The sequence below is a fragment of the Pituophis catenifer genome, unplaced genomic scaffold (genome assembly GCF_029215685.1).
Source record: "Pituophis catenifer annectens isolate HBS135680 unplaced genomic scaffold, rPitCat1.0.hap2 SCAF_3, whole genome shotgun sequence".
NCBI classification, from domain to species: domain Eukaryota; kingdom Metazoa; phylum Chordata; class Lepidosauria; order Squamata; family Colubridae; genus Pituophis; species Pituophis catenifer.
Genome location: NW_027256883.1, coordinates 98,014,053 through 98,037,686, shown reverse-complemented (window position 1 = coordinate 98,037,686; position 23,634 = coordinate 98,014,053). Strand labels below are relative to the sequence as shown.

The window sequence follows — 23,634 nt, the reverse complement described above, 5'->3', positions numbered from 1 at the left end:
AGGGGTCTGAAGGCTAAACCGAACGAGGAACGATTGAGCTATATCTAGTCTAACGAAGGGAAGCAGTAGAGGCGACATGAGAGCTGTCTTCAAGTTATTTGAGGAGCTGTCACAGAGAAGAGAGGTTCAACTTATTTTCCAAAGCACCAAAGACCTCCAGAGCAGAACAAGAAGCAATCGGTGGAAGCTAGTAAGAGAGAAATCCAAACTGGAACTAAGGAGAAATTTCCTGACAGTGAGACCAATTAATCAGTGTAATGGTTTGCGTCCTGGGGTTGTGGGTGCTCCAGTCTTCAACAAAAGATTGGTCAGCCATCTGTTCTGTTTGCAATAGAGTTTCCTGCCTTGGGCAGGAATTTCGGCTAGAAGAACAATCAATCGGAATAGAGCTGAGATCTGGAAGGGATCTTGGAGGTTTCCTCCCCTTGCTCAAGCAGGAGACCCTACATCATTTCAGATAGGCGGCTGTCCAGTCTTTTCTTACAAACCTCCAGGGATGAAGACCTGCAAGGTCCCTTTCAGTCCTATGATTCTAGTTTTCAGTCCCAGAACTTGGGCAGCCAGATACAGCTTTAAATTAAGAAAAAGATATGAGGTTTGTATCTCTTCAAACTGTTATAGGTTTATAAGCGGCAGCAAAGAACTATGCGTTCATTACCCATAATATCTCGCGCGCTTCTTATCCTGTCCGCGTCATTAAGCGTCGGTCTTCTGCTTAGCACCGGATTGGCTACAGCAACGCCCACTGCCCGCGGGACCTTTAGGGCTGGCGGTCACCATGGCGGCCGCCGTAATCGTCCGAGCTGTTGGGGGCAGCCTTGCCCAGAATCTCAAGGAAATTCGGATCCACCTTTGCCAGCACTCGGCGGCTAGTCAGGGAGTCCGGTAGGTGAGAGGCGAGCAGGGATCTTATCCGACCCCTTTGTGGAGGGGCATGGAAGCTGTCCCGCTTATCCCTTCGCTGCTTGGCTTTGCGCATCACCGATATGGTGAACACCGGTAGTATTGCCGAGCTTGGCGTTGTGTGCATTATAGACTTTTAGTACGCTTCAGTCTGCTTGGCTGCACGAAGTAGCCGTCCCAGAGTAAATGACTAGAAGCACTGGAGATACAAGGTATCAAGGAAACAAAAGTTCCTTTGAGAAGTGGGTCCTGGCGTGGCTGCTTCCTTAGGAGTTCCTGAGCGGATAGACTGGCAGGGAGAAAATCGCGAGGTGCCACCTGGGCTGCTATTAAGCCTTGTAGGAGGTAGCCCGGGGTGGGGGGTTAATCCTAATCCTTACTTATGTTTCAAGGCAGAAGGGATTTTAAAAAAATCTTGATTTCCTTACAGACAATAAAAGAAAGCTTTTTAAAAGATGGATTTAAGGGTGAATCATGTTAAGGACAGTCAGCCTTCTTTTTTACTGGGAGGGGGGTGTTTCCTAAACATATTTCTAAGTCTGAAGAATTTCAGAGTGATCTAATGTTCCTCCACCCATTACAGAAAAACCATGTTTTTTTTTTCAGCTATTCTAATATCCGTTTGCACGATACAGTGAATTAAAATATATGAGCTGGATTCACACACTGTGCTAGACAAAAATATGATTTGGCTTCTGTATGTGTGTAGTGTTCAGGTACAAAGTAAACTGACTTTGGATCAGTTGTTGTGCTCTCTCTCAGTACAACCTATCTCAAGAGTTCTGTTGTGGGGAAAGATAGAAGGGTGTGTTCCTATACAGAAGGTGGGCTGTAAATCAAATAAATATATGTAAATTTTGAAACATTACTTTGAAGTAAAGTGTAGCATATTCTGTGATTAATATTTATTTGTTAAATTTATTTATTAAGCATCTCACTATGGAGAGACTCTGGGCAGCTTACAATATCATAAAAACAGCAATATAAAACTTTAAAGTATTAAAATATTGAACCTTAAAAGTGAATCAAAACTGAGTCAGATAGGAATCAATACACATCTTTTTGGAATTTTGGTAATTGAATGGAATAAAATACTTGAACTGATTGTATTCTATTCTATTTGTTGAATTCTTTGCAGAGATTTCATTGAACAGCACTATGTCACATTGAAGAAGGCAAACCCAAACTTCCCCATCTTGATCAGAGAGTGCTCCAATGTTCATCCTATGCTTTGGGCTAGATATGGTGAGTTAGAAAGGGCTTTTCTGTAATATATTCTTTTACAAGAACAATAGAAACATTTTGTTCAATTGTTTGTTCACTAGGGTTTGTTATTTATCTCTAAAACATTTTACTTGAAATATATTGTTAAAAAGAAAAATCAGAAGGTTTTCTGCAGATATGCAGTTGTTTCTAAGCCAAAACCATTTTCACATATAGTTGATATCAACAGAATATATGCACATGTTGGCTTAATCTATTAAAAGAAATATACAGTATTACAAACAGAAGTTAGAGATTCAATAGAGACTTTTGTGTTAATTCTATTACATAATACTATTGACAAACCTAAGTTGAATTCTACATTCTTGCAACAGAGGGAAAGAAGTTGGCAGGAACCAATATTGTATAGAATAACTGGCAGAAAGGATTCTATGTTAGAATCATAGACAAAAACAGATGCTACTGTTAGTTTTTTTTTTTTACACAATTTTTACTTATCTTCTAATACACCATTATTTTAAAATTGAACAATTGATGAAGCAAAATGACTAGGAACATATGTGAATTTCAGCTTTGGTTGTATTCATATAACATGCTTAACAAGCCAGCTAAAAATCCTAAAGGTTGCATTCATGCCACATGTACTGTGTGCATCTTGAGTTTTGGTGGCATAGCATGATATGCCAGATATTGGTTGATGTTCTGGGTATTGTATGCACCAAGAAGATAGGCAATGGAGCACAGGTGTCAAACTCTATTTCATTGAGGGCCGCACCAATGTTTGACCTTGGGGAGCCCAGGGGGGCATAGCCACTCGTGTCGGGGGCGCCTGTGGCGGCCTGAGCATTCTGCCAGCGAAAACGGGCTCCCAAGCTGTTTTCGGCTACGACGGCTTCCTGCAACCCTCTGCCAGCAAAAATGGAGCTTAGGAGGGCCGTCTGCAGCACTTGCAAGTTTCATTTTCGGCTGTGACGGCCTCCTGCAACCCTCTGCCTGCGAAAATGGTTTTTGCTGGCAGAGGCACTGTGAGCCGGTCCTTCGCTTTTTCCAGAGCAGCCCCACGGGCCAGATGTAAACATCCCACAGGCCAGATCCGGACCCGGGCCTTGAGTTTGACACCCCTGCAATAGAGTATATATAAATGCAACCCTATGAAAATGAGTTGTATGCAGATCACAGGTACTCCTTGAGATACACAGCTCACTTAACCTCCATTTGAAGTTATGATCCCCCCAAAAGCTACATATAGCACTGTTTCAAATCTACAGCAGCTGCAGCAACCTGATCACAAGGATGCTGCAACACCCCCCATCCCGTACTGCTGGGACCTCACAGTGCTTAGGCCACTACTCCCGATGCCTCCTGGAAGACACAGCTGTCAATTTCAGTACCTAGACAATTACTTGTGGAAATGGTGACTCCTTTGGAAGTTTTCTGCCCCTATCAGCTGGTTATCAGGAGATTGCAAACCTCTCCTCAATGTCTTAGGCTGTATCAATAGAGGAATGGTATCAAGATAATGCAAAGTGATAGTACCACTTTATATTGCATTAATAAGACACACTTGGAATATTATGTCCCATTCTGGTCACCCCAATACAAAAAAGATTTTGAGGCTAGAAAGAGTGAGAACAATGACAAGGATTAGTGATCTGGGACTAAACTGTATGATGAATGGTTGTGGGAACTAGATATATTTAGTCTGGTGAAGAGGATTGGTGATGACATGATAGCAGTCTTCCAATACTTAAGGGACTATCACAGAGAAGAGGGGCTGAACTATTCTCCAAAGCACCCAAGGGCAGGACAAGTGAAGGATGGAAGATTATTAAAGAGAGATCCAACGTAGAATTAAGGAGAAATGAGAACAATTAACCAGTTGAACGGCTTGCCTCCAGAGTTTGTAGGTGCTTCATCACTGGAGGTTTTCAAGAAGAGATTGGACAACTATTTCTCTGGAATGGTATAGAGTCCCATCTCTGTTATTCTATAATTCTATCTTTGTGACCATAATAGGCAGACTCTATTATAGTTGTAGTTCAAGGACTACCTGTATTATAGAAAGTGCTGCTGGCACATCACAAAAAAAATATATCTTCATCAATGTATCCTTTGGCGCATTTTTTTTTTTTTTTGTACCATTCAGTGGCAGCTGAAAACGTTTTAGAAAAACAGTATTGTATATATATATATATATATATATATTATCCTCATAGGCTTTTCTTTTAATTGGATTAGCAAATCTTTTAGGTAAGCAATTCACTTGTAAAAAGACTTATAGATTAAAAACACAACTGTGTTTTGAAACCTTAAAATTATCTTTGAAGTCTATGTTTTTTTAAAAACAAATTTGCTTTTTTACAGCCTTTGGTCTAGAAAAGAGCGTGGCACTGAATAACCTAAATGTGGACCAAGTTGCCAAAGCCTTGGAGAATGCTGTTAATAGCAAAATATGAAGATAATCCTGTATTCTTGATTCTAAAACAATATATAGTTTTGTTTGTAATTTTCATGTAATTAATTGTGATCTACAAATAAAGTAATATACAATGTGTCCTGTTTTGATCAACATATGTACCAGGGCAATCTAAGCAATGTAGTGAAAACATTTAGAACAAGGCTTCTAGAATTCTTTCCCACAGCAGTGTCCATAAGAATTTGTGTTCATTCTTCTGATTTTACACTTCCCTTCATGTGTGTGTGTGGTTGTATGTGTGTGTGTGTGTATGCATTGGGAAACACATGGTGAATAACATTCGCTCCAGTTTGGATCACATCACGGAAAGAAGGGGAGTTTAGAATGCAAATCAGCAACTTTTGAATTTATTAAATTGCTGTCCAATTGACTCTCCCAAAATGATGAATTGGTGGATTTTTTTTTTCCTGGAAAGGTTTTTTCCACATTCACCAGATATATCCAATCTATTTCGAACTTGGTCCATTTTTGCTGGCTTCTGTCATCCAATCAAATAAATATTAGAAGCATATATAACAACCAATTTAATGAAGAAAAATATGTTACATTTGCAAATTAGAATGCAGGACTTTGGCAAAGTATTAATGACATATTTGAACACTACATTCATTATACTTAAAGTTTAAATCCAAATGGAAATCTTAAATTCTTACAAATAACAACAAATGAGTATTTATCTTGCTTATTTAAACATTTCTATTAATTGTGCTAATTGTTACAGAATTCCTGGAATGCCTTAATACATATACTTTTTTTAACAATGCTTTGTCATTTTTCAGCTGAAGGGAAAAGAAATGGAAGGTGCACGTGAGCAGAAATGCTCAGAAAGGAAAGGTGCTGGTGGATATGGATGTGTGTGTGAGAGAGAGAAAACACGAGCATAGGGATGCATTCTGTAAATTAACCCATTTGAGGTAAATTGATTCAAAAATTGTTGCTCTATGATCAACATTTTGCTTAATTGAAGGTTACAAACAATCATACAGACATGAGAGATTTAGTAGTACACTGCTATTCAAAAGGTATTGTTTAAAATTTGTTGGCAACAAATTAATATGTAATTGCTTCAAGTTTGTAAGGAAGTAAAATGAAGATTTTCAGTTCCAAGGGGATTATTTTGAGGGACAGCAGTTATCTGGCTAGTTGTTTGAATTAGCACTTTGACTTGCTCTTGCAAATGTAGGTTATTTTGATGCTGCTGTAAGGCATGTAGTCCAGAATGATTTACAAAGTCAATGGCAGCCTGATAGAGTGAAAGAATATACACATTAGTATTGAAACTGCTAGTACATCTTGGACTTTTAAAATATATAATAATACTGTGATACACAATGCATTAAAGTCTACCTTTGGCCAGTAAAGGAAGATGAGATGCAATAGTTCTAGATCTTGGCCTACTACTTGGACATCAGAAACAACAAGGATATTTACAAGAGAAGGAAGCATAGCTTTTTGATGCAGCATTTCACAGTAGGCAGCACCCTTGGCTGCTATATTGCATAACACAGTTAGAACCTAAAGGGGAAGATGGAACAAGAAACTAAGATGACTAACTTCAGTTACCAATATCAATTTATACTGATATTAAAAACTTTCCTCAAATATTGTAACACTGTTTACAAAGATTTCTTGCCTTTCCACTAAGATTCAGGACACAGTATCAATGTATCTGGATCCTCACACATGAAAACCAACAACACTATTGATTAGCCACAGAGTTTAAAAATTGAATTAAGCCATAAGAATAAATAAAAAACTGCATTCATATGTACTTACCACCTTAACAATTTACCTCAATCTGATTTACGTATATATGGCTCTCACCTGCACTGTTTTATTCAAAAGGGGGTGTTTAATATTTGTGTTCTGATCACAATAAAATGTTATTCTAAGATAAGGGGTACCAGTGAACCGTTAGTCTTCTATACAGTTGAAAATAATAATCTCATTCTATATGATAAAATGTATATTCATGATAAGGGACTTTACTGAATCTTCCACGTTGTGTTTAGTTCAAATTCACACAGGTAAATTCCCTAAGATACTTGGGGGCTTTTAAATATATTAAATATATTTCAATTTGAAAATTAATGTGTATGTAATTATATTTGTAGCTCATCCATCCTTGTTACTGAGAGTAACAATATATTCTCCTATAATGTATAGAGAGATTCTTTGTGCAACTATTTTCTGAACTTGACCAGATACACCTAAACGAGATGGGAAACCTATAATTCCTTATATAATGCGTAAGTAGTACTATCTAAGTGGCATCTAAATGAACCTTAGTATATTTCTAACGGTCACAAGTTTGGGAATCTCAATTTCCATGAAGTAATTTTCAACCAATAATTATATTTCCTAATTTTTGAGTAAATAAAAATGGATATATTCCCAATTTGGCTCTAACTGCAGCAGTTGGATTCTTTTATCCACACTCAATAAACTAATTTTAATAGTTTGCTTGAAAGGTCCAAACAAACAGACAAATATAAGCTGAGGTAACATCCTGGTAACTCAAGGAGATGGTGATCTGAGCATATCCAAAGTATGAAATTTTCAAATGTGCCCACCAGCCCATAATAGCTGAACATTTCTAATCTACAGAAATAGGAATATGCTGGTAGACCTCAACCTATGATCATTTGTTTAGCAACTGTTTATAAAGTTAAGATGGTTACGACCAGTCCTTGGTAGTTCTGACTATCCCAGCACTGCCGTGGTCATATTGCAATCTGTGCACTGACAACTGATTTGCACTTATAATGGGTTGCAGTATCTTGCAATCACTTGATTGCCATTTTCAACCATTTGCAAAAAAGTTTGCAAGTTGCTGGGGTAAGCCCCACACACTTGCATCCTTCCCCAGCCCTTCTCCACTTGCACCATAATGGCCTGTGTACATCCTCCCTAATCTATTGCACACTCATGCACAACCCTGACCTGTATTATGCCTCCTGTGCACCCACCCCAACCCGTACCTCTTTCACATCCTCCACAATCAATGCCTCTTGCATACACTCTTGCGCCCTACCTAACTCATGCCTCTCATGCACCCTCTCCTCCCTGATCCATACTTTTTGTGCATGCACACCCTCACACACTCCCTGATCCATAATGCACCTCTCATGCCATCCTTGCACCTTCCCCAACCCACACTACTTGCACTTCCCCTTGCGCTCTCCTGACCCATGCTACACCTCTCACACACTCTTGCCAACCTTCCCCAATACTCTTACGGATGTCCACACTCCTTTTGCACTGTCCCTGTATATTGTGTAAAGATCAGTTGTCTGAAGCAGCTATTTTGCTTTGATTAATGGCACGGCAAACAGTTTCATGCATGTCTTTTAACTTAACCTTGCCAAAAATGTCACTAAAACATATTTGCATCAAATTGTGAATACGCAGTTCCAGATTTTTCACAGTGACAATATTTTAGAAACAATATTTTTACCTACCAGCAAGCTGATCACCTGATAAGAACATAACAGCTTCAACAGATCAGAAAAGACTTCCAGGCTTAGCAGAACAGAACAAGATGTGGTGCTGTGGACTGAAAAAAGTACAGAAAAATCAGCCATTCATTTACAAGTACTCCTTGACCTAGGCCAGGAGTCCTCAAACTAAGGCCCGCAGGCTGGAAACAGCCCGCCGAAGCCATTAATCTGGCCCGCGTGGGACCACCAGGCTTCTCCGCCCATATTGCCCCGCCTACCCACCAGCCCCCACCCGCCTTCTGGAGGCCAGGGAGGCCAAAAACAGGATGCGTAGAGGCCTTAGGAGACCAAAACCAGGATTGATTTTGGGCGGCAGAATGCTACTGGAGGCTGGGGAGGCCAAAAATGGGACATGTGGAGGCCTCAGGAGGCCAAAAACGGGCCTGTTTTTTGGCAATAGAGTGGTACTGGAAGCCGGGGAGGCCAAAAATGGGATGCACGAAGGCCTCAGGAGGCCAAAAACGGGGCCGTCTTTGGCCTCCCTGGCCTCCACTGAGAGAGGGAGAGATAGAGAGGGAGGGGCACACACACACACACACACACACACACACACAGAAACAGAATGGACAAACAGAAGTCCATCATACACACCCCAAGGCAGCTTCATTAACCTGCTTTTCACCCCCAGGAGCATAACAAATTAAAGTTTAATGTGTGTATTGTTTGGACTGCTAAATTGGCCATGCTCACCCAGTCACATGACCACCTAGCCATGCCCACCTAGCCATGCCCACCCAGCATACGCCCCCCCCAACAGTCTGAGGGACCATGAATTGACCAGCTGTTTAAAAAGTTTGAGGACCCCTGACCTAGGCCATTTGTTTAATGATAGTTTAAAGTTATGATAATGCTAAAAAGTGACTTAAGACCTGTCCTTGAAATTATGACCATTACTCCATCCACCCCCAGTCACATGATCAGAATTCAGATTCTTGGCAACCAACTCCCATTTAGAACAGTCGCAGCATCCTGCAGTCATGCGATCGCAATTTGTGGCCTTCCTAGCCATCTTCCAATAAGCAAAGATAATGGGGAAGCTAGCAGGAAAGGTGGAAAATCATGGTCATGTGATGTCTTGCTTAATAACCATACTGATTCAATTAATGACTATGGCAAAAAGTAATAAAAGTGGATGCAGTGCCATAATTTAACAAGCGCATCATTTAACAATACATTTTCCAGTCCCAATTTTGGTAAATTGAGGACTACCTGTCTGGAAGTAGAGTCATGTCAACTAACTATTTTTTTGTTGGTTTGAAATATTTCATTGCTTATCTAAGTAGCTTCTTCAGTCAGAGCAAGTTATTCCAACTCCTAAAATTCTTAGGCATTATTAAGTATGGCCTCCCTGGTGAACTTGTGAAGTGCTCTTAACTTTCCTGGGGACTAATAAGAGAGCAGCACACAAAATGGGGGACAGGTTGTGTCTAAGGTCTCAATTTCTATTGAGGGAAGGCTTTTTGACTTTGGCATAACTGGACACCTTTACTTGTCTCTCAAACCATTTATCTTCTCTGTCCAAAATGTGAACCTTATTGTCCTCAAAAGAATGTCCTTTTTCTTTTAAATGAAGGAATGCTGCTGATTCTGGTGCTGATTCTCCTGTGCTGAGCCATATATGTAGAGCTCTAAACATTCCTCACTGCATTGAACTGCATACATATATTGCTCTTATTTTTTAGTGTCCAATCTTTAGGGTGGACAAGCCTCTGTGTCAGTGTGTTTGAAAAACACAGGTATGTGGGTTTTCAAATATTGGTTTTAGCTTCTCTAATATACCAGCCATGTAAGGAAGGTCCAGTTCTTCCACAGACTCTGACTCTCAGCTTACCTGTGGTTCTTTTGTTGGATCCAGATGCTGATTTAATAAAGGCCCAATTTCAATACCCACAAGCCTTAGAGAGCTGCCCTCAGATGCCTGTATTCCTTCTTTTAGGCATTCCTGGAGGTGAAATGTTTTCTGCCTGTGATGTAATGTCCAGATGACTCTTAGACTCTCATGTTGAAGTGAGTGGTGGGAGTCAAACAGCAGTTTTTGGGCTCTGTGTGGTGGTTTCCTGTAGCTCTCCATTTCTACAGTGCCACAAGGCACAACAGAAGTGGACTTCAGACACAACCTGTCTCCTATTTTTTATGCTGCTCTTTCATTAGTCCCAGCAAGTTTAAGACCACAGTTCTCCAGGGAGGCCCCACTTAATGACCGCCTAAGAATTTTAAGAGTTGGTACTGTCAGGTCCACCATCGTGTCCTGCCATTCTGTTGGGAGCGGGGAGGGAAGGTGGCTTGCTGGCATTTTTCACATGCTTTTGCTTTTGCTGTAACTGCTTGGGAATTAGGGAGGGGATCTGCTCCATCTTTGGAGATGGAGCAGACTCCCAGCCTGTTACAGCCTGATACGTGCCCTGAGGGTGAACTGTTATCTGCCTAGTACCTCAGAGTTCCCATAACAACTTTGCAGCCTCACATTGGCTACTGGTAAACTGGTCAGGGGGGTTGGGTTTGGGGAAACAAAAGAATTGCTGTGTACTTTGCACAGGACTTTTCAGATTCCACCTTGCTTTCCTGAAATCACTCTCTCTCAAGTAAAAGTTCTTTTGATTCAACTTAACGGATTCAAGAGACTTACTTGAGGGACCAGCTAGGGCATGTCCTCTGTCTCCTCAGATTCCCCCTATCCAACTTGCTCAGACTGAAGAAGCTACTTGGATAAGCAATAAAACGTTTCAAACCAACAAGAAAATAAGTTCAGTTGCTATGCCTCAACTTCAAGACAGTTCTACCTGGATGACTGAGAATCTTCATCGATATATTGAGGATTATCTGTATTTGCTTACCACTTCTCAAAAATTGATTTTGCTCTGAGCAAGGATGCTCTATCATTCTACCGTTTTTATAAATCTGTAATGTTCTAAAATTAGGCAGTTAATATTCTAACCAATTCTTTTAACTGAGTTCTTAGTATTATCAAAGCTATTACTCTTTGGAAGAGTCTAAATGACAACAAAAGAAAGACTAGCAATCCTGTTACTCTCTCAACCAGAATATCTGAGACATGTTCAAGGGACCTACCAGTGAGGTTGTTCAAGAGCCACAAACATTCGCTTACAACAAAGGTGTGTTTGGGCAGGAAATACTGCATAAAGATAAACAAGGCCTTCAGAAGGCACTCTTCCTTTATTAGCAGTTCATCATTATTTGCTTTGTCTTCCGCAAGAAGATTGCCAACACACCGTACAACAGGGCATATCAACTGAAGGTAAAATAAAATGAGATAGATTCAGAAAAAAGTTTCAGAGTCTTAGTCTGGTAAATCCAATATATAGTATTTCCTTTTCACTTTACCAATTCTAGACCCTCAACAGAAGTTGTTGCTATCAGAGAGGACAATTCCAGCAACAGTTGCACTAGGGATGGCACGGTCCTTTGGGAAATCAGCAATGAATTGTTCACTTGGCTACAAATAGAAGGAAACCAAAAGATAAGTATTTTATTTCAGCAACATGGATACATCCCAATGTTTCTCTTTTCCATTACTGTAATCCTTCCCACATTCATTTTTCAGGCACACCAGATTTTGAATCTTCACAATCTGAGTGGAACCCATGGAATGTAAGAAACACAGTGTGTTGTTGCCCGTCAGCGGCCTGTGTGGATTGTAGCTGATTCTGACAGCGAGGAGGCTGGTGTGGTGTTGTGCCAGCAGCCTGTGCAGCTGGCACCTGAGTCAGACAATGAGGAGGCTGGAGAAGATGTGGTGCCAGAGGCAGGGATTCAGCCAGGGCCTTCAGAACCTCCAGAAGCTCCTTTAAGTGAAGAGGACGAAGAGGAGGAGCCTCTTCTCGATGCACGGGCGCGCAGAGCTGCCAAAAGGCAGGAGTGGCTCCTCAGGAGGAGGTCTCCTCGAGAGCAAGGCTTGGGGCTAATTGGCCACTCCCTTAGCTTATTTAAGGAGGAACGCCGACTGAAGCAAGTTGTAGGGAACAACTTTAGTTCATTCTACTTCGCGTCTGGATTCTCTGCACATTGCTTCTGGGCTTTCTGCCAACCTTCGTAAGATTGTTATTACTTTATCTTTGGTTTCTTGTAGGCTGTTAAGAAAGTTTATTAACAGTGTTTGTTTTGAAAAAGACTGAGTTAATTTAATAAATTAAGTTTTGTACAAACTTTGTGTGTGCTGTGTTCTTTGGGATCTGTAGCTGGGGCAGAACACAGTGTTGGATAAAGACAAATCCTGATTTAGCTCGAGTAGAAGCTTCTTAGCAACTCTGATCTATTATCTAGAAGCTTACCTCTTTGGGTTTATATTACCTTATAGGAAAGAAATTAGAATATACCTTCTATTTATTCCAGATCTGTAAAGTAATGGATTTGTTTCATAATAATCTAAATAGAAGTTTAGGTATGTGGAGATATCAATTCTGGTATTCATAATATGTATTGACCTCAATACACAAACATCTATATCATTCCATTCTAAACAACAAATTCTGCAGTGAGTGGGAGATCAAACAATTCCTAACCAACCTCACTGACAACTTTGTCATCCAAAAGATAGAGGAGGGAACTAGACTGGACCTAATTCTTACTAATAGAGAAGAAGTGATAAAGGGGGTTGACGTTGCCGGAACCTTGGATGAAAGTGACGATATCATACTGGAACTCAATATAATGCAAACACAAGCAATAGAAAATAATCCAACCAGTGTCTTAAACTTTAAAAGAGCTGATTTTAACAAATTCAGAGAGAGCCTAGTAAAGATTCCATGGAAGAAAATCCTAAAGGGGAAAACAATTCAAGAAGCATGAGAAACTCTGAAAAATGTGATCATAAAAGCCCAGTCCAGCACAACACCACTGAAAAAGAAAAACAAGAAATTCAAGAAGAAACCAGAATGATTACACAAAGATCTCTGACAAACTGAAAGACAAAAATGACAAGTACAAAAAATGGAAAGAGGGACACATAAGTAAGGCTGATTATCAGCAGATAGCCAGAACATGCAAAGATAAAATCAGGAAAGCAAAGGCTCAGAATGAACAAAGACTTGCAACAAAAGTCAAAGATGATTTTAAAAAAGTTTCTTTCAACATATTAATAACAAGAAAAAAGTCAAGGAAACAGTAGATCCACTAAAGAGAGAAGATGGCAAGGAAGTAACAGGGAGTAGAGAGAAAGCAGAGCTGCTTAACTCATGCTTTGCATCAGTCTTCACACAAAAAGAAATTATAGCCAAACGTTCCAAAAAAACTACTGTAAAAGACAAACTAGAAATAAAAATTAAAATAAGCAAGAAAATGGTTAGAGAGCACCTATCTAACTTTGACAAACATAAACCACCGGGATCTGACAGATTACATCCCAGAGTTCTGAAGGAGCTGGCAGATATTATCTCAGAACCATTGTACCATATCTTTCAAAAATCCTGGAGCACTGTGGAAGTACCCAAGGATTAGAAAAGGGCTGATATGGTTCCCATCTTCAAGAAATGAAAAAAACAGACCCAGGAAACTACAGACCAATTAGCCTAATCTCAATACCTAGGAAGATCCTGGACAAGATAATCAAAAAACAGATCTACTAACAATTAGAAGCAAATAAAGTTATAACTAGTAGCCAGTACAGGTTTGTTAAAAACAGATCATGCCAAACCAATCTTATTTCATTGTTTGATAAAGTAACTAAATTAGTAGACCAGCAAAATGCTGTGGACATAGTATACTTAGATTTCAGTAAGGCATTTGACAAAGTAGACCACAACCTACTTCTTGATAAACTAGAAAAATGTGGAATAGACAACATCACCACTAGATGGATTTGTAGCTGGCTGACAAACTGTACTCAATGAGTAGTTTTTAATGGTATTACATCCACATGGAGAAAAATAAGCAGTGGAACACCACAAGGCTCTCTCTTAGGCCCAGTATTCTTCAATATTTTCATAAATGACTTAAATGAGGGAATAGAAGGGGAACCTATCAAATTTGCAGATGATACTAAGCTGGCAGGAATAGCCAACACCCCAGAAGACAAACTCAGGATCCAAAAAGATCTTGATAGACCTGAACAATGGGCCTTATCCAACAAAATCAATTAAAGTGGCGAAAAGCAAAGTTTTACATTTAGGCAGGAAAAATCAAAGGTATAAGTATAGATTAGGTGAGACCTGGCTCAAAAACAGTAACTGTGAAAGGGACCTTTGAGTCCTAGTGGATGATCACTTGAATATGAGCCAGCAATGTGTAGCTGCAGCCAAAAAAGCTAATACAATCCTGGTTTGTATAAACAGAGGCATAGAATCAAGATCACATGAAGTATTAGTACTGCTTTATAAAACCCTAGTAAGACCACACCTGGAATACTGCAACCAATTTTGGTCACCATACTACAAAAAAGATGTTGAGACTTTGGAAAAGTTCAGAGAAGAGCAACTACTAAGATGATCAAAGGCCTGGAGACTAAAACATACGAAGAACGGCTGCAGGATCTGGGTTTGGCTAGTCTAAAGAAAAGAAGAATTAGGGGTGACATGATAGCAGTATTCCAATATTTAAGGGGCTGCCACGATGAAGAGGGGATCAAATTATTTTCCAAAGCATGAGAGGGCAGGACAAGAAACAATGGTTGGAACCTAATCAAAGACAGAAGCAACCTGGAATTAAGGAGAAACTTACTAACAGTGAGGACAATTAACCAATGGAACAACTTGCCTTCAGAAATCACTAGATTTCTAGTGACTAGACTAGACAGTCACTTATGTGAAATAGTATAGGTTCTCATGATTAAGCAGGGGGCTGGACTAGAAGACCTCCAAGGTCCATCCCAGCTTTATTCTATTCTATTCTTATTCCAGAATGCAGGACATAGAATATGGTCTAAAATTAGAGTAAGACAGATGAACTGGCTATAACGGGGTGAATCCTGCTCATATTTCAACATATCCACAGGGCTTCCATCAAGCAGGCATGCCCTCATCACCTACCAAATGGACTATCTATTCAAAGTGGTTAGTGGGTAGAAGGTACTTTCATGTCAATGGAGAAGTCTTTGCAGTTTTCTTGGCAACATTTTTGGAAAAGTGTTTGCCATTGCCTCCTTCCTAGGGCTGGAAAGTTTGATTGGTCCACCCAGCTGGGTTGTGTCTATGGCAGGATTAGAACTCAGAGTGTCCGAATTTCTAGACCGCTGCCTTTAAGTAGTACATCAAAGTGGCTTGCTCGGCTCAAAATGGGACTATCATACAGGATTTTTGGCTGATACAAAATGCAGCTGTCTGTTAATGGAGATCTCCTAATAATATTTCGCAATACCAGTACTTCAGGAATTGTGCTAGCTACCAATTTGTCTCTGGTACAATTCAAGGTACTAGTAATAAAGGCCTTTATGTTTTGGGGCATAGATGTATGTTTGGCTGCTTACTCCAAGCAGAATCTATTCACCCAAGGTGTACAGCACAGGAACGATATTAAAACTCCCTATCCTCCACCCTCAAGGGGCAAGAGCAGGGGATTTAGAAGGAAGCATGTTTCTTGATGGGGAACTGCTTCTCACTGGAAATAAAATCAGCATCCTCATTGTGAAAATTGGTGAAAACTGAGTTATTGTATTTAAGCGAGCATTCAGAAATTAAAATATGTAGCTAGCATGTAGTTGAGCATTATAAATGATGTTGTCAATATGACTTTTACTACTGATATTATATTAATGTGTATGGTATTGCATTTGTTTTTGTTAAGGCACTCAGGTTGCTTTTTCCCCCTGAAGCAGAATAAAAGCACTTGTAAATATATAAACCAAGCTCTTTTTCTCCTGATTTTTCAATTGTACTGGTAGCTGGTTCTGTTTTTCTTTGTTCTTGCTCTGATTTCAGGCAGATTGAAAATTCCTCTTTTTTCCTGATTTTCTGACATAATTATATCATCTTAAAAATCCAGTGATATGATGCCAAAGGATCAACCTTCTGTGTTGTTTTTATTGTAAATCAATGTGTACAATTATCCAATGTACTTACAGAACTATAAATAGAATCCTACCAAAGGGATTGTTTTCTTCTGTTTTCTATTTACTGACACACCCTCTCCCCTTCAAAAAAACAACAGAAGAGTAGTAATCTAGCACATGAGCTAATCTAATTTCCTACTTAAAATAACAATGTTTTTTCCTTAGGGAAAGCCTATAACTAAATTCTGTCTAAAAATTAGTCCTGCTACCAACTGTCTTTTGCTCAACATTTTCCCCATCCTCAGTTGCTAAGAAGATTAATTAATTCTTTAATGGCCACTCCTCCCACAATGACACCAGGGTTGACAGGGTTTTTTTTTCATGATTTACCTACAAAGCCTGGAATGAAAAATTAAGCCTCTGCTTAACGTTTATTCCCCTCTATATGCTGACTACTATTTGAGACCTTCATTGTCCACAAAATATATTTACCTGCAAATAATGTAGTGAAGACCCCATGCACATTCCACTGCAGTTCCTATTCCATCTTCCAGCCTGGAACAAACCAAGTGAAGCATGCGTTGAGGAAGGGTGGATTCTAAGAGCAACCTGCAAACAAAAAAGAAAATCTTATTTAATTACTAAGCAAAGAACTAAGCAGTCAGATAAGTACGATCGTATCACAGAAGCTTATATCGTGTGGAAAAAAACATTGTACTATTGAGGCCTTGATAAATGCAGCAAGAATTTATATACAATTTTACAGGGTTACTACATTTGGATTCTCTGCATTAAAATGTATGTAGGTACTGGTTAAGGAATAAGGCTAGAAACAGGGAGACTCTAGTCCTGCCTTAGGCACAAAGACAATTTGGTAACCTTAGACCAGTCACTTTTTCTCAGTTGAAGGAAGGAGGCAATGGCAAACCACTTCTGAAAAATCTTGTCAAGAAAACTGCAGGGACTTATCTAACCAAGCACGATTAAGAATAAATTTTAAAAGTGTACTCTTTACCTTAAGACCAAGGAAGATATAAATGAAAAGGCGAAAACAGATTACTTCTTTTTTATGGGGAGGTTGTGCGAGTGACCAGCAAGAGACAGCTTACCTATGAGAAGCACCCTACTAGAGGCTAGTGAGAAGCACCCCACATTTTTTGCCCCACATCAGGGTGAAATCCAGCAGGTTCTGACAGGTTCTGGAGAACCAGTAACAGAAATTTTGAGCAGTTCGGAGAACCGGCAAATACCACCTCTAGCTGGCCCCAGAGTGGGGTGGGAATGGAGATTTTGCAATATCCTTCCCCTGCCACACCCACCAAGCCACACCCACAGAACTGGTAGTAAAAAAATTTGGATTTCACCACTGTCCCACATCACCCAGGACACTGTTGCTGCAGGAGCAGTTTCCAAGAGACATACTTCCTTGAACAGCCCTCATGCCACAGCTTGACATTGCCAATGTCCAATCAGGGCAGGAGGAACTGAAAAATGGTATTTGGATCCAAATGGGCATCACATAATTACATAAATAAGCATGTAATTCCTAATTGGAATTTCACTTACGGTATGATTTCAGCTGCAGCTTCCTTGGATTGCACGAGTTGTGAAAGAACATAGCCAACACCTTCTTGTATCGTCACATGAGAAGACTGAAATCAAACAATCCAACTTATCATCCAATAGTTTAGGGTCAAAGAGGCAGTTGGAGAAGGAAGCAGAGAATAGCAATGCATATACAAGAAAACAGATTGTTCTAAGTATCCCACAAATTGTACGGAAACACCCCACAAATATTTTCTTGTTTGGTAAATTGGGCTAAGTCAGTGAAGAAAAAGCTGTAATGCTGACAATTCAGTTGCCCATATTCAGTAGCATTTCTAATAGTTTTGTGCAGAAAATAATATATTGGACCTGTGGACAAGGTTACCTATGCAAGAACTATCTCAGAAAATATACTCTTTTAGAAATATTCAGAAGTTTCTCAATAAGTTAAGCAACTCTTAGTAATACAGTAACAAGCTATATTTTTTAAAAAAGGAAGATATCCTCTTTGAAAATTATTTAAATGTCTTGAGCAACTGTAAGATATTGCACATGCTACAGAAAAAGGAGATTTCATTTTTTTTAGTCATGGACAATGAAAAATGAGTGCATTGTAGTAGTTGAGGCATTCAATCAAGACTAGGAATACCCATTTAGTCTTGGACTTCATTGGAAGGCCTTGGGCCAGTCATTATTTCTCAGTGTAACTTAAATCAAGTAACTTATCATGTAACTTAAATGAAGGAAAATTTCACATTTGTATCAGGAATAATATATAATAAATAAAAGTAATTCATAAACCAAAACTGATATTCAAAATGGCTGGGCAAGAATTATATTTGATACTCACCTGGATACAGGATGCCAACACTGGAATGATGCCCTGAGGTAGAAGGTATTTCTTCACAGCTTTCATCTCAACTACTAAGTTCCCTAATGTGTATAAACACAACTCCTGAAATACATTAGGAAAGAGTATGTTCCTCCCCTATGTTCACTCTAATTGCAACTTTATGAACAAGAACTGCAAACAAGAGTAAGATTGGTAAATATTTGGAAATTTAAATTTTACTTCTGGCTTAACAGAAGTAAGAGCTATAAAGCACAAGAATCCATCTTACCATGAGAGCTACACTGTGTCCAGAGAGGTAAGTCAGGAGATAAGAGGTTGCTGGCAAGCATGCTTCGACCACAGCAGGATCAGTAGACAGTGAAAGTTCGTGTAAACAGCAAGCTGCATCCATCTGCAGATTGGCTAGATTGCTGGTAAATAGGCCAATCAGCACAGACATATTTCCCTCCAACCTATCAATTAAAACATATATATTCTCCTGTTACATTGCATCCTTGTTGGATATGTCTAAGCAAAGGAAAGCAATGCCCAGTTGAAAGTATCCTACGGTAGAACAGTTACAGGTAATCTAACTCGTCAGCCCTTCATGCTAGTCCAGACAAGAAGCACAAACTATGAGTATTAATAATAGCTATTATAAGGCTACAATAACAAATCTGAAAGTATTACAAGTCTGAAAGTATTCCTCGCCTCCTTTACTTTCACTTTCCAGAAAACTAGCAAGCATCTAGTACCTTCTGTCTTTCAAGATTATTCCTACATACCATTACAACCCAAGAGGCAAAAGTGAATAGCATTTATGGAACCAGAACAACAACAAAAAACCTGACTGCATTTATTCTCCTCCCCAGAACTGGATTAGAATACAATATGTACATTTTTGAACATAGATCATAAAGTTTAAAGATTTGGTTTGTGTTTCCTCTTCCAAATTTGAGTTATCTGTTGTAGGTTTGAAGTATATCAGCCAGGTGGAACAAAGGGGAAAAAACAGTACTGCTGGGGCTGCAAACTGCTTCCCCATTCATAACATTTATTTCTGAAGCTGTTGATTTTTTTTCCTATGTAAGAAAAGGCGAAGGAACAAAATTATCTACATTCAAAACACTGAACAGTAGGTGTAGTAGTTCAACTTCTTAACCCTTGTATAAATTGGAACTGAATTTCTAATTCTGACCTAAGACAAAATTAATATCTAACCTCTTAGTGAGGACTGAAAATTAATTATAATTAACCAAGAAAATGGTGCTCCTCTACATATTAAACATGAATGTTTTGTAATTAAATGTTTATATACAAACTTCTAAATTTTCTCTTTCTCTGCCAAGCAAAATAGTGTTTCCACATTGCAAGTTATTAGGAAAGGGGACAATTTATTTTCAAATATTACAAGATTGTACACACTCATCCATGTATGTACAAAATATCCTATAGAAATTAAAAAATCCACCAGTGTGGCAACAGAAAGTTACAATAAATATTAAAAAGGGAAAAAAAATTATGCTACTACCCTGTTTCCCCCAAAATAAGACATCCCCTGATAATAAGCCCAATCGGGCTTTTGAGTGCATGGCAATAAGGCCAAGTGCTTACTTCAGGGTTCAAAAAAATATAAGACAGGTTCTTATTTTGGGGGAAACACGGTATATTGTTTACTCAGTAAATGTTATTTTGGCAATCATTTATAGAATCAAAATGAAAAAGTAATGAATCTTGTGAAGAGAAAAACAAAATCAACCAAGTATTATGTCTTGCAGGAATGGCAGAGACAGACGTAAATATTTAGGAGGAAGGAACCAAAGCAATGCCTTTCTTACCAAGTGACCAAGAAAGACAGACTCCTGTTGGTATATCTTTATATTTTTCTTTTTAGGAAGGTTTTTACCAGTATTGCTTCCTATTCCAGACTCTTATATAGATCAAGTGCAAACACTTGATTTAGAGTGAAAATTAAACTTAATCTCCCTTAAGTTCCAACAAATTCCTTTAAACTCTATTTGCTGACTCAATGACGAAGTTATAATACATATAAAATTTACTAACAAATGCAGACTTCAAGACTAAATGCAGAAAAAAGGCTGTAGTACTTTCAATGATATGCTCTGCTTTGAAAGACACACATTAAAGATGCCTTCTGGATTCAACAGGAAAATTTCCTGAAAGCTCTAAAACTATTAAGCTAGTAATACTCTTAAATCTAGACACTGAAATAAGTAAGCTAAATGCTCCTGAATCTAGACATTGAAATAATGAGCCATATCTTACCAAATAACCACTTCCCAATGGTTATATGTAAGCTATTCACAAGCGTATACGGTAGGTCAAGATCAAAGCCTTTGAGGCAGCATGTTATCTAGCACGTTGCCTTCTGAAAACAATCCAGCTGGGGAAAAAGGCCTCTTACCCAGATAAATGTGACAGCATAAAGTTTTAGTTGATTCTATCAAACCAAAGAAGCAATTTATACTAGTATCATTCTATAATGGATGTGTACATCAGCTAACCTGATAAATTTCTGCTGGATTTCTCTGTATTGTAGGCCTTGTCGAAGAATTTGCATAGAGGCTGTTCTGTCTTCTGTTCCTCTCTGGATTTTTTTTAAAAGCTGTGAAACCTGCCAGTGAGCAATACTGAATCAACACAAAACTTTACAGAGAAACCAAATCTGAGATGGAAGCTTGTTTTTATTCCACTTGATATGGAAGGCAAAAATACACATTTTGCAACAGGAGAGAGACTTTTTTTGTCAAGAAAACAAATGGATCATAGAACAAATCAATCCAGAATTTTCACTTAAGGAATAAATGGCCACTTAAATGATAATAAGAGGTTGTGAAAATCAAGATTGCTATAGCTAAAGCATGAATGACTGTCCAAAATGGATCAACTCATTAACAACTGCAATTGGCATACCAGAAATATTGATAAAACCTTTGCTCGCCATCATTTGTAAACCTAAAGACACCCTCTGTTCAATAGTGAATACAGGTAGTCCTCAACTTACAATTCATTTAGTGATTGTTCAAAGTTACAATAGCACTGAAAAAAGTCACTTATGACTGTTTTCACATTTATGATCATTGCAGCATTCCTACGGTCATGTAATCAAAATTCAGATGCTTGGCAAGTGACTTGTATTTATGACGATTGCAGTATCCCAGGGTCATATGATCCCTTTTGCGACCTTCTGACCAGCAAAATCAATGGAGAAGCCAGATTCACTTAACAACTGTGTTACTAATTTAACAACTGCGGTGATTCACTTAACAACTGTGGCAAAAAAGATTGTAAAATGGGGCAAAACTCACTTAACATAATAATGCTGGGAATGGTAAAAAGAGAGAGAGAAATAAGGTGAGCAGACTTGATTGTAGCAATGATGTGCGCACTGTTGAAAGACCTGAAGGATCAGGTTGAGGACACATCACCCTGGAGAAGGTCTATCTATGTAGTCATTAATTTTATTTTTATTTATTTTATTTTCGAAAATTTATATTGCCGCCTACGCGACTCAAGGCAGCTTACACAGATATCGACACTGACTCATGATAGCATCTGATAGCATGTAATGTAACTCTTTAAGAATGCTGAAGGGAGGGCATTAAAGCAATCTCTGGAGAATGGCCACCAGTACTTGAGGTAAGTTTTCAGAAAGTTGATAACCCAAAGAGTGGAACTGAATATACTGCAGTGAATTCCAATTCATTTAGTGATGTATATCTTACCTCTTCCTCTGATAAAAAAGCTGCTGTCTCACCATCCATTTCAACTTCTCCATCGGATGACTTGTCTTCACCTAAACGCCGCTTACTGAACAACTGTTTTAGCCTCCGAGCACTTCTCAGAGCTGTAATAAAACCGTAAAATTATCAAAGTGCCCTTGTATAAAAGGAAGAGTGAAAAGAATAGTTTAATGCTATTATACAAGATTACCCAGCTGTTCAATTATATAAAAATGCAATTGACAAGGGGAAAGCATAATGAAAGCTTAAAGAAGTTTGTATAAATGAATCAAAAAATGGATATCTTTTGAGACATTTAGTAAGTTTGACTTTTTTTTTAATATTGTCTATGTTAAATGTTTGGATGGAATCATGCTAAAATGACAACATACATTAAGTGGGATAAAAAATAATGAATTGTCTCAGTTCAAAACTAAATAAGGAAATTAGAAACACAGTTACCTGCTTCTTTCTCTCTCCACCAAGTTCTCAGGTGCTCAACACTGCATCCATGCCAGCGGTAACAACTTCTCTTCCAGCTTTTCGGACCAGCCATTCCAGGTACCGAAGCAGCCATCATGAAAACCCGAGAATAGACGAATAGAAACAGTAGCTAAAATCAGATACAGCACTATGGCATGGGATGGTGTTGTCTCTTTAAAGTTCAGCTTAGTCAGCTCCAGTTCTGATTTGGGCTCTGTTTACATATTCGTTTTCTATACTAGGACTCCTAACGTCGCATTCACACGAGTAAGTAAGAGGCGCTCTATCAAGGCCAGTCTACCTTTCCTCAGCGCTTTCGAAGAGAGCCAAACGAGAAATGGGGCATGACGGAGCAGTTGTCTCCAATAATCTTTTCCGGAAGGCCTTTTCCCGGTGCAAAGGGCTACTGCTGTACGCCGTTCCTAGAAGAACAAAACCAAGACGAGCAACCTCCCTCCTCCGGCCCACGTCGGCTCTCCACAGCCTTTTTCGTGAGGACACGGGCTTCACACAGCGGTGGAACGTCTGCGCAGCAGAAAGGGGTGGAGCTGTGTTCGGGTTGGTTGATATAGGCACGCCCGGAGAAAGGAACTGAAGATGGGGGGGGGGGGCGGGACTGTAGATTGGAGGATTATAATGTGCCACGGGACTGTCTCAGAAGTGGGGGGGAGACTAATGTGATATTTTGGTGAAAGTAGAGAACTAGGATGAAAGGTGGGACACCCAGACTTTAATTTGACAACTTAATCTGACAATGTAATTTGACAAAGTGACTACATTAGCGAATAAGGGGAATGCTGAGGACATAGTTTACTCTACTTGGACTTCAGTAAGGCATTTGACAAAACAGACCACAGTCTACTTCTGGTAAGACAGAACAGATGGAACTCCTTCTACACGGAGGGAGCTATGCAGTGGGGTACCACAAGGTTCTTTCTTGGACCCAGCATTCTTTAACATCTTCATAAATGATCTAGAGGCAGTGGTGA

General features: G+C 39.1%; 2 protein-coding genes across 4 annotated transcripts; one reads left to right on the top strand and one right to left on the bottom strand.

Annotated features, from left to right (window-relative positions):
* The first annotated feature begins 729 nt into the window (after positions 1–729).
* Positions 730–4,679, top strand: NDUFA2 (NADH:ubiquinone oxidoreductase subunit A2). Its single transcript, XM_070939158.1, has 3 exons — positions 730–885; positions 2,042–2,148; positions 4,492–4,679. The coding sequence occupies exons 1-3, from the start codon at positions 779–781 to the stop codon at positions 4,581–4,583; spliced, it is 306 nt and encodes a 101-aa protein (XP_070795259.1). The 5' UTR covers positions 730–778; the 3' UTR covers positions 4,584–4,679.
* A 424-nt stretch (positions 4,680–5,103) lies between these two features.
* On the bottom strand, positions 5,104–23,165 carry TMCO6 (transmembrane and coiled-coil domains 6). Of its 3 annotated transcripts, XM_070940831.1 has the most exons (12): positions 22,625–23,165; positions 22,166–22,287; positions 20,945–21,054; positions 18,709–18,892; positions 18,438–18,542; positions 17,609–17,694; positions 16,535–16,651; positions 11,446–11,557; positions 11,173–11,353; positions 8,065–8,159; positions 5,951–6,118; positions 5,104–5,846 (listed from the first exon to the last, which is right to left on the bottom strand). In XM_070940831.1, exons 1-12 carry the CDS (start codon positions 22,740–22,742, stop codon positions 5,670–5,672), a joined length of 1,575 nt encoding a protein of 524 aa, XP_070796932.1. In that variant the 5' UTR covers positions 22,743–23,165; the 3' UTR covers positions 5,104–5,669. The 3 variants fall into 3 exon arrangements, with proteins under 3 accessions (XP_070796932.1, XP_070796935.1, XP_070796933.1); XM_070940834.1 differs by lacking the exon at positions 5,951–6,118; XM_070940832.1 differs by lacking the exon at positions 18,438–18,542 and having other exon boundaries at positions 5,105–5,846.
* Between the last annotated feature and the right edge of the window lie 469 nt (positions 23,166–23,634).

Excerpts from the sequence above, each read along its gene's own strand:
- TMCO6 (XM_070940831.1), bottom strand. The coding sequence starts at position 22,742 with ATGATGGCTGCTTCGGTACCTGGAATGGCTGGTCCGAAAAGCTGGAAG. Across the intron at positions 17,695-18,437 it reads TGTTGGCATCCTGTATCCAG|TCTTCTCATGTGACGATACA; the intron begins GTGAGTATCAAA and ends GTTTGATTTCAG. Across the intron at positions 6,119-8,064 it reads ATCAGGTGATCAGCTTGCTG|GTTCTAACTGTGTTATGCAA; the intron begins GTAGGTAAAAAT and ends CTTCCCCTTTAG.
- NDUFA2 (XM_070939158.1), top strand. The coding sequence starts at position 779 with ATGGCGGCCGCCGTAATCGTCCGAGCTGTTGGGGGCAGCCTTGCCCAG. Across the intron at positions 886-2,041 it reads GCGGCTAGTCAGGGAGTCCG|AGATTTCATTGAACAGCACT; the intron begins GTAGGTGAGAGG and ends AATTCTTTGCAG. Across the intron at positions 2,149-4,491 it reads TATGCTTTGGGCTAGATATG|CCTTTGGTCTAGAAAAGAGC; the intron begins GTGAGTTAGAAA and ends GCTTTTTTACAG.